This window comes from Neophocaena asiaeorientalis, unplaced genomic scaffold, assembly GCF_003031525.2.
Source record: "Neophocaena asiaeorientalis asiaeorientalis breed wild unplaced genomic scaffold, Neophocaena_asiaeorientalis_V1.1 scaffold591, whole genome shotgun sequence".
Lineage (NCBI taxonomy): Eukaryota > Metazoa > Chordata > Mammalia > Artiodactyla > Phocoenidae > Neophocaena > Neophocaena asiaeorientalis.
The window spans coordinates 2,818,207-2,829,056 of NW_020173494.1; the positions used below are offsets into that span (position 1 = coordinate 2,818,207).

Below are 10,850 nucleotides of genomic sequence, written 5' to 3' on the forward strand. Positions count from 1 at the left end.
TTTTCTATTAGGACGGTGGTATCTGCAAGTAATGATAGTTTTAGTTTTACCACTCAATCCTTTTAAATTGTTTTTCTTGTCTTATTGCTCTGGCTATAAGGGCAATGGTAAACAGAAATGATGACCGTCTTGTCTTGATCCTGTGTTTAAAGGGATTATTTTTAATTTTTCATTATTAAATGTGATACTTGCCACAGGCTTTTTAAAATAAGCACCCTTATTCAGATTCAGGACATTCCCTGGGAGTTTTTTTATCATAAACAGAAGTTGGATTTCATAAAAGGCTTTTTTCTGCATCTGTTGCAGTAATACTATCATTTTCCCTTTAATGCGTTTGTATGGTGGTGACATTTATAGGCACCCTAACGTTGACCCAAAGTTCTGTTCCTGAAATACACCCAGTTATGCACAACTTCAAGTGGAGCATCGGATATACCGTCCTTACCTTGTCCTCCACCCCCATCCCCTTCCTTCTTCCTTGTCCTCTGCCCCTCCTACCTCAGGAACAAATCCCCACTTGGTCAAGCTGGGCAGCTGAGCCATCTCTCTGGTGGCCAAGCCCCTGCTCACCCTGAGACCCACCTTCTCTTTCAGAATCACAGCAACGCTGATGTAGTTTCCATCAATTGCAATGTGAGGCTGGCTCCCAACCAGGAAATCAGTTTCCATCTGCTGGGGAACCTGTGGTTGAGGTCCCTAAAAGCAGTAAGTAGAGCCCCGGGGGCCAGGCTGGAGGAGGCAGGTGCTGGGGAGTCTCCCCTGGGAGAGGGGCCAGAACCTGACAAGGCCTCTGGTTACACAGCTCAAGTACAAGTTGATGAGAATCACGGTCCATGCAGCCTTGCAGAGGCAGTTCCACAGCCCTTTCATCTTCCGCGAGGAGGATCCCAGCCGCCAGGTGAGCACTGGGAACTCTGCAGACCTGGGCCCGGGCCAGGTCAGCTTGGGGAAGGGTAGCCCCTTCGCCGAGAGTTTTCCTACACCCCCTGCAGGAGAGAGATGGACAGGCCTGCCAGCAGTTAGTGCAGCATCAGAGGCGAGGGAAAATCGAGACAAACAGGCTGTTAGGGGCAAAACTGGAGAGAACAGGGCCAGAAATAGGCATTGGTGCTGTCCCTCGGGGGCACCAAGCGCTGCACCTCAACAACCCCCGGAGGCGAAGAAGGAGAGACACCTGTGTGTTTTGCACTAGAGGAAGCGGAAGTACAACCCAGGCCTGCCTGCCTGCCCACCTGCCTCAGGGCGGCGAGGCTGTGTCTCGGCAGGCTGGCAGCCTAGAACGGCCAGCCAACCCTCCCCTCCCCATGCATCCGCGCCTCAAATCTAATGAATGAAGTCTTATGCGAACTGAAGTTGTGAAGACCGAGGGACTCGAGCTATCTCTGAACTGGAACTCTTTTTGAATTGAGTAAAACTGGACTGTCTCAGCTCAGACTGGCTTGAATCAGGGTCTAGGAAAGGGGTGAGGCTCCCTGTGGTGCTCTCTGGGAAAATGAGAAATTGGGTCTTGAAAAAAAGGCGGGTCCTCTGGAAGGAGCCGGGCGTCTCGGGTGTGGGACGCTGCTGCCCTCCACTGGCCACATCCCCAGCCCTGGCCTGGGCTCTGGGTGAGCGTCCTGTACCAGATGCGCAGTCACCCACCAGCCCCACCCCAGGAGACACTGGAGAGCAAAATGGGCCTGGTCAGGAAGCCAGACCTCCAGAAAACACAAACGTCGATCCCAAACAGCGTGTGGGTGTGCCAGGCGGAGGGGGAGCAGGCACAGAAGCCCGAGGCAGCGTTCAGCAGATCCACCCGAGGAGCTGTTTTATTTGTTCCTTCTTCAGCATTTGTCAGGTGTTCATCCTGTGACTCAGGCAGACAAGGGGGCAAGGACAACGAAGTGTGGGTGCAGTCTGGGGGAGAGCACAGGTGCTGGCATGGGGGTTGGTCAGAGCAAGCCATGTCCAGGGAGGGCTTTCTGGAGGAGACAGTCCACTTGACCTGAATCTTGAGAGACATGTGGGAATTTTCCAGGCAATCACGCGAGAAGAGGCATGGTACAGACACCCCACGCACCCACAGACCACCCCTTTCTCCGCACTAGTCCATTTGTCATTTACTAGTTTAAGTGATTTCTCCTTCCACTCCCACTTCCCACCCCCAAAAACCCCTCTTATATGCTCTGGATGCCTCACTCCTCTTAGAAAGCCAGCAACCCAAAATTTAAGTCCCTGTTGCCTTGGCTCTGTGCGAGGTGCTGGTGTGGGAAGGCAGAGCCAGCTCCCAGCCTTCAGGGATGGAAAGAGCATAGAAGGGACCTGCTGTTGGTGGAGCCCTACCTATGTGCCGGGCACCATAACAGACACCTGCCGTGTTACCCTGCTTACTCCTCACAGCACTGTGAGGGGCGTCCCCACGTCCATTTTTCAGATATGGAAACGGAGGCTGTGTGAGGTAAGGCGGAAGGGGAGCAGGCTTGCCTCAAGGTGAATAGAGAGTCACTGGCCAAGCCGGGCTCCGCCATGCTGTCGTGGGTGCGTTCGTTCAGGCTTTCAGCGCGTTGACTGAGCTCCTGCTCTGTCCCAGGCACTGTTCCAGGCACTGAGGATAGAGCAGTGAGCAAAATAGATAAAGCCCCTGCTCTCCCTGGAGCTGACACTCTAGATGGTGGGGGGAAGAGTCAACGAACATAAATACATACAATGTCAGTGGTGATAAGGTCTGCCCAGAAAAACGCAGGTGCGTAAGGGTGGAGACGAGGGGTGCTATTTTATACAGGGAGACTGGGGAAAGCCTATAAGGGGACAGCAGACAGAGACTAGAAGAAATACAGTGGTGTCATGCAGCGAAGGGGGTTGGGGGAGCCCCACCAGCAGAAGGAATAGCGATGCAAAGCCCCAGCAGCAGGCGTGTGCTGGGCGTGTTGGCAGCCGGGTGGCTGAGGGCTGGAGTAGAGAGAGCAAGGGGCAGAGGAGGAGATGAGGCCGGTGAGATAAGCAGGGCCGGAGGGTGCAGGGCCTTGCAGGCCAGGACAGGGAGTCTTGTTTTTCACTCTGAGGAAGATGGGAAAACCTGGAGGACAGAGCAGAGCAGAGAATAAATCCCCTGCCTCTGGCTACTCTTCCAAGAACAGACTGTAGGGGGCGATACACAAGCAGAAGGGGCAGCTAGGTGGCTGCTGCGGTCTCCAGGTGGGAGATGAGGGTGCTCAGTCCAAAGAGGTAGCCTTGGTGGTGGCAGGAGTGGCCACATTCTGGGTGTTTCAAAGGTAGAGCAGATAGACTTTGCTGGGGTCCACGTGGGTGTGAAAGTGAGAGTCAGTGACCAATACAAGAAGCAGGAGCAGGGAAGGACAAGGCTGCCATTTGCTTTGAGGGGAAAGATGTTGAAGGAACAGGTTTGAGGGTGAGGGGTGAGATCAGGAGTTTACCTGGGGACCTGTTAAAGATGCCAGGCAGGCCGAGTAGACAGTTGGGTATGAGTCTGGAATGCAGTGGAGAGTCCAGGTAGAAGGTAGCAAGCAATGTGAAAGCATCAGCAGGCATAAAGATGGTTACGGCCCTAAGACTGAGTGAGCTTCCCCAGGGCTGCGTTAGGGCTCTCACAGCCCTGGGCACTTTTGGACCTTACTCCATAAACAAGATTTTTTTAAAAAGCATTATTTTCTGACTTGGTCTGTATAAAGACAAATATAATCCAGACAAGATTATATTTTTTGATTCTAACTTTAAAAGAAATTAGAACATTTCTGTGGTCCCCTAAAAGCACCATGGACCCTGGGTGCCATGCCCATGGTGCCTACTCCATAAGTCAGCCCTGAGCTCACCAGAGCCATGGGACACACCAACATTTAGGAAGCAGCAAAGAGAGCAAGAAAGAGTGTCCCATGTGGTAGAAGGAGAAAGCAGGGAGAGTGGAGTGGCCCCAGGCCCAAGGCAGAAAGCGTCTCAAAGAGGAGGTGGGATCACTTGGTCACTTAAGTCAGATGTCTTCTGCACCACGGCTGGGAGCTCTGAGGCCTCTCAGCAGGCTGGTGCAACCCATCCCTTCAGCATCTCCCTGAGGAAGGGGATGCAGCTCTCCCACCAGGTGCCCGCTGTCTCCTACCCTCCTGCCCCTCCCCAGGCTGCCACCTGGGCCCCAGAACAGTAGCGCTGTTGACCTGGCCTCACCCCTCACCTTGCAGATCACATTTGAGATCTCCAAGCAAGAGGACTCACAGATCCCCATCTGGATCATCGTGGGCAGCTCCCTGGGGGGCCTCCTGCTGCTGGCGCTGCTGGTCCTGGCACTGTGGAAGGTGAGGGCCCCCGCAGGGTGCAGATGGGGGGCAGCATCCTGGCTGTCCGGGCCTAGGACCTCCGCCTCTGAGCTCTGTGGCCAGTCCCCATGTTCTCCTCCGCGTGGGAGCTGGGGCCCACCCAGCCTCCTCCCCAGAACTTGCCGACTCCTCACCACAGCAGGCAGATGGGCTAGGGCCACCAAAGGGTACTCAGCCTACAGCTCCAACCCTTTTGTGGGTCCCTCTGAGAACCTAATGAAAGTTAGGCTTCCTCTGATCAGAAAAAAAGCAAGCACACGCAGCCACAAAATTTCTCCAACCATGTCAGACTGTTAAGAAGTCCCCCAAAAGCCCTTCTCCGTCTCTGAGCCTCAGGCTAAGAACCCCTGGTCTCAGCCTCTTCCTGTTATAGATGAGGTGAAGGAGGCCCAGAGAGGGGTGTTGACTAGGGCAGCGTCAAAGAGCATGACTGCTTGCCTCTTGACACAGGCTCCGTCCACTTGGTTCCAGCCTCCCTGTCACCAATTAAGTGGCCCGTTGTGCAGCCGAGCGGTGGTAGGGGAGATATGCAGCATGAGCTGGGGCGTTCAGGGAAGGCTTCCGAGGAAAGAAGCCTTAAGAGAGTGAGTGAAGGGAGAGCAGGAAGGGGAGACAGGCCTTGTCCACCCTGCCCACCCCTGAGATTTCTCCCTTTGCCTTCCCACAGCTCGGCTTCTTTAAAAGTGCCAAGCGCAGGAGGGAGCCCGGCCTGGACCCCACCCCCAAAGTGCTGGAGTGAGGCTCCGGGGGAAGCTGAGAGTTGATGGGGGCCAGGACACGGACCCAGGCAGTGTGCAGGCCCGTGGCCCACCGAGCTGGGGTGGAGAGGACGCCGGCTCGCTTTGCACTTGACCTCATCTCCTGAGAGACCAAGTCTGCTCCCTCTGAAAAGAACTCAAGTGTTTTAAGAGGGACTGTCCTACTGGGAGCCATGGCACCTCCAACACAGATCCCTAGGGATTTAAAGGGACCCCCTCCCAAGGTACATCCCAAAGCCGCCCCCAGGCTCTGTGGGGGCATTTGCTGCCCCCATCACTAAGGTGCTAGAAATTCGTCATCACCCCATGCTCAGAAGAAACCCAGAGGGGAAGACTACAAATGCAAACCCACTCTGCCCTCTCCAGGCCTCTAGTTCCAGTGGGACCTAAGGGGACAGCAGATCTGCACTCTGCACTGTCCTCCCACCCCAACGCTGTCCATGGCTCCCGAGTCTCCTCACCCCTTCCCCAGGCCGGAGATAGGTCCCCGGAGCGCCCCCTGCCTGAGGGGCCCAGCGGTGACAGCTATTGGCCTGGATGAAGACAGACTCTGGGACGCGGAGACTGTGATGGACGGGCAGCTGGGACCTAGGAGACTGGGCACCCACCAAGATGCGGAGGTGGGCGGGCTCTCCCGCATCCCCACCGTGCGTTCACACTGACCACCGCCCACATCCCCTCCCAACATGCTCTCAGCAGCCGCAGGCCTGCAGCTGCCACCCCTCCTGCTGCTTTTGTTCCTGGGAGCCTGGCGGAAGTGTGGATGACACAATCCCCAGGCTCCACGGTCCCACTTCGTCTTCCACCGCAGCCTGTCCTGATGCGATGGCAAGGCTGCAGGCCGTGGGCAGGGGTAGAGGTGGGGGGCCTCCCCTCCCTGCATCACCCCCTCCCGACACACACACACACACACACACACACACACACACACACACACACAGCCTCTCACGGCCTCCCATCCCTCCCTTCCGACCACCCATCACCCATCACCCATGGGGGAGAAGGGCTGGACAAGTGCTGAGGGGTCCTCCCTGGAATGCACTGGATAAAGCTGGTGCAGGAACCCCCGGAGCCTGTGCAACCTTGGTGGCAAATGTCTGATCTGCCAGCCCATGGGACAAGTGGTACTACCAATGACAGCGCCCCGAGGACAAGAGGCATGCCTGGTGCCCAGCCGAGTAATTTATACCTTAACTTTGTTGTGAGGTAGGAATGAAGGGGGGATACATCAAAGGCATCTGTCCCCTGTCACATAGTACGACCTTTACTGTCGTAAATATTTTAAAGAAATTTTTAAAAATACAGTGTTTAAAAACAACTAAGAGGCTGCCATCCCTTTTGTGGGCAGAGCATGTCCTAGTGAGCCACACTCTTTGAGGACAGGAGGTGGATGAGGGGCTCCCTGCTTCTTTCCCATTGTCTCTAGATGTTTGGAAGGGACTTGTCCACCCTTTGCTCCCCACAACATCCCCTCCCAGTGGCTGCCTGGTCTGGGATGGACATCTCCAGTGATGGAGCACTCCCTCCCTCTTTCCCTCCCTCCCAAGCCCACCTGTTCCATCTTTGGCCAGTTTAGATGGTTGAAACCCACATGTCACTGTAGCTTCTACCCCTTCGTTCCTGCTCTTTCCTCTAAGGCCTCCCAGATTTCTCTAGGCTGGCATCTCAGTGCTGACTTTCAGACCCTGACTTCTAGTTTCTTCACCTTTACCCACAGACTACTCTTAAAATTAGTTGTCTCCATTCTATTCTCATGCCTTTGGAATCTCAAGAAGCCAGTAGAGTCTTAGAAATTATTTGGTCCTGTTCCCCCATAGATGAGGACGCTCAGAACCACTGAAGTTAAGAGAGCCCCAGGTTCCACAGCAAAATCCAGACTAATCCCAGGACTGCTGTCTCTCAAGCCAGACTGTCGTTCTAGCCCAGCCTTAGAAGGGCTTCGTGAAGGATTAGAAGGAATTGACATGAAGTTACTCGTCACTCTTTATGGGAATATTTTTTCTCAAATGGTGAAACCAAAATCAGAAGGTAACATTTTAAAATCGTATTTCATTTGCGTCATTACCCTCATGAATGGGGTAGTCTGGCTAAAGGAGAATCAATGACCCCGCACCCAAAAGTGCATTGTTTGCTCTGGCACCAAGTCTTCTTTCTGTCAAACGCCGTCAACTCTGAGAATGCTTTCATGTGAAACCAGACTTTCAGAGATTGGCATTCACAGTTTTTAAATCTGCCATGTGCAGCCACAGTGCAGGCCAAACAAAATGCATCTGCAGGTCAGATGCAGCCCAGAGGTCACCGAATTGCAACCCCTGGACTCAGAGGCAGCCTTTATCCCCAGGAGGTCATAGTCCCTCCATGTCCTCCCCTACCCTAGGCCAAGAACAACTAAATGGTCAAAAGGTGGAAAAAATGGGAGGCTTGTTTGTATCTTCAAGGCCTTCAGCCCTTGCACTGTGTCGCTCTCCTCTCTCTCTTATCAATGCTCCCTTTCTGAAATTATTTGCTCTGGGGTATAAATGTCCATGGCTGGCCTTAAATGTGCTGGTAGGGCAAGCAGAGAAGATACATTTTACATGGAGCAAAGCCTCATGCTAGAGCAGCGTTTCTCAGGCCTGGCTGCACATTAGAATCACCTGGAAGCTTTAAACGCTACCTATACAAGGCCCCACCCCCGGGAGTCAGACTTGATTGGTTGGGAGAGGGGCCAGGGCATCATTTGTGTTTCAGAGTTCCCCTGGCGACTCCAGTGTGCTGAGCGTTAAGGTCAACAGGCAGGTGAATACGTAGGCTAGAAAGCAAACAACAAAAAAGGGGTTTACGTGCACAAGTGACCTTCCGTGCTGAGTAATGGGAACTGGGTTGTCACCGTAATGCTGTTCAGGTTGACTTGGCTCCCGCCTGCAGTTTAGAAGATTTTCTCGTTGCAGCAAGTCTCCAGAGTGGAATTTGCTACAGGAGATGACCCAGTTCTTGAGTTGGGGGCACATTTGCTGATGTCCGGGCGGGGGGTGGTGGTGGTGGTGGTGGTGATGAACAGCAGCCTCTGAAGCATTTTTAGCATTTTTAGCATTTGGTGGCAAGCTGTCCAAAATGCAACCTCAAATCAACATGAAAATTCATATTATGGTTCATAGATGGGAGTTCTTAGCAATGCTCTCTGTCTGGTAGTTAAGCGTAATTATTTATGATGGAGCTAAGGAGTGAACTCAAGAGTGTTAACATGAAGCATAAACAACTTAAAAAGTCTTTTAGAAGCCTTATCGGCCCATCCTAGACACTGCTTCAAAACAGCTGCGCTGATTTCCAGATGGCCTCGTGATACTAAAGCAATTCCACGGGAGGTGAGTGCGCAGGAGGAAAACGTGCCTGGGGCGAGGCCTGACTCTGCAAACCAAGCTACCAGCAGAAGGCGGTTTTAGAATCTGCTCTGTGGGCTGTCAGGATTTTTTAAATTCTAGGCTCACTGTCTAGTAGAGGGAGAGGACCTCCAACAGGAAGTTGTGAACTGAGATGTGCAAGATGTTCCGGGGGGTCTCATGTTGATTCTGACATGGTGACATGGTTAGACCCCATGCGCAAGGGGCGCCGGCCCTCAGAGAAGATACAAGAGCTGAGGGGCAGACCTTGGGTAGCTTTGAGAGAGGCCTCAGGCCCTTGTGCCATCATCCGGTGTTCTGCAGGGAAGTGGACATCAATTATGCTGTCCCCCAGTTCCGGCCAGCTAAGAGTTGAAAAGGAGAAATTCAGGTAAGAGTGCGGCTTCTTTCTGGTGTCAGATGGTGTGGGCATGTAAGCTCGGAGGGCAGGGTGTGTCTCTTAAAGCAGAGTATCTATCCAGAGCTGAGCATCTCAAAGTGGGGTCCTGGGGCCACCTAAATCAGAACCTCAGATGACATTCTACCCCAGACCTCACAGATCCAGTTCCTGTGAGGTAATTTTAAGCACATTAAAATTATAGAACCAGAAATCTAGAGCCGTAAGATTTTGTTATTTTCTAGACTTCAACGTCAGTTTCTTACAGCATGGCCTTTCTCAGCTGCCCTTTAGCCTATCTTGGCGGCAGCAGTCATCGGTAAAAACCCCCCAAGGGGTGTCCTTCCAGTGCCAACAGTGGAGTTTCTGGGCCTTCCTTTTGTTAAGAAAGGTGGTACTTCTTAACAAGATGGGTATCAGGTGAAGGGGGCTAATACAAACACAACAGAGAGAGAGAGAGGAGAATAATTCTTTCCCAGGAAATGTGGGAGAGCTTCTCTGAGACCTTTCCTAGAGGTCTATAAAAGACAAGTTGCTGTCTCCATCAGTATTCAAGAGCTTTTAGCATCCATACTCTCCCAAAATAAGACACAAGACTCTTGGCTTTAAGCCCTAAGATGCCAGGCAGCCTGTAATCGAAGAAGCTGGTTTAATCATGCTTCTTTTCTGGCATATGACTCACTGCAACCACACCTCACCCCAAACATGAAGTAGCCAGGTTTCTCCACCAGATATGCCTTGGGTGATTGACTTAATACAGCCATTAGTAGTGAATGGTCCTGTCTTCACCACACTGGCCTTTGTTTTTACCTTTAGCTAATGTCATGTTGCCCTTTATTCTGCACTACTTCTTACTTTTAAAAAAAAAAAAAAATCCCCCCAAATTATCCTTATATTACTATTAATGTCAACTAGATCCCTATCAGTCAAGCTTAATCGCCCACATTAAATCTGCAGAGTGCTTCTGTGTCACTGTCTGTTCCGTTAGCTTTGACATCACACTAAAGTAGGACAGCATGTTCCAAACAAAAACTGAAACCGGAACGTAGGAGCTTTGCTGGTGTAGCTTGAAGGGAGGGTTACAAGCCTGGCACCTGGCCTCTGAAACTTCAATAAGATATAGGCTAAAATGTACCTAGCAAACTCACAAGGCTCAAAGTAGGGTATGAGCAGAAAAATATTTTTTTTAAGCAGATGGGGGCACCATTCCTTAAGGACTCATCCTTTCTAATCAGTTGTGCATGTTCTTTGTTCCTGTCTCCCTGGTACTATATTAAAAATGATGATGGTAAAGTTTTCTGAAACGTTTTCAGAAGATGGCCCGAGCCAGTGTTCAAAAGTAACATCTTAAACTTTCAAAATTAAAATTTGAGGAAAAATAGAAAATCAGATTTCAAATAGAGACATCTAGCCGGACAACAAGCTTATCAAGGACAGGGACCATGATTCTTATTTTTTGTATTCACATCCCTGATATAGTGCCCGACACACAGTAGGTGCTCGATAAACAGGAATTTCCAACCGTTTCTTCCTACTGGTTGAGGCCAGAGCAAACCCCAGTTCTGTTCTCCGGATGAACTGAGCAAACCAACTTTACAAATCACAGGCAAATTAGAATATATAATTTTGTCTAAGCTTGCCAAAAAGCTAAGATTTTGTGAGCTACCTGAAATTTGCATCTCATACTGAAATTTTCTAGATCAGGTATCTGATGAAATATATTACTGCCAGCATTTTCTTTTGTCTGGACATCTGTTACTTTAATATAGCAGACATTACTTGAAATACACAAAAAGAAAAAGAAGATGATTTAGAATTTGGATGGTTTCTGCAGTCCAGTCAGATATTTTTGCCAGGCACAGATCTGGCAGAAATGCTAAGATGATCTTCTCTGGTACTGGTGTGAGAGTCTTACAGTGAAAGAGCTCTGTTCAGCGGGTCAGTAAACTCAGAGCCTACCTCAGGCTCTGACACTTGGTCCTTGCGCAACCTTGGATGGCCAAGTCGCTTCTTTGTGAGCCTGTATCCTCAA

The 10,850-nt window shown here is 51.4% G+C and overlaps 1 protein-coding gene across 1 annotated transcript in view; it reads left to right on the forward strand.

Annotated features, from left to right (window-relative positions):
• ITGA11 (integrin subunit alpha 11) overlaps positions 1-5,118 on the forward strand; it is a 54,855-nt gene extending 49,737 nt beyond the window's left edge. Inside the window, exons 23-26 of the mRNA XM_024747520.1 lie at positions 595-705; positions 803-898; positions 4,170-4,283; positions 4,972-5,118. Coding sequence (XP_024603288.1) covers positions 595-705; positions 803-898; positions 4,170-4,283; positions 4,972-5,043 — 393 coding nt within the window. The 3' untranslated portion in view covers positions 5,044-5,118. The remainder of the gene's footprint in view (positions 1-594; positions 706-802; positions 899-4,169; positions 4,284-4,971) is intronic.
• Positions 5,119-10,850: the final 5,732 nt, after the last annotated feature.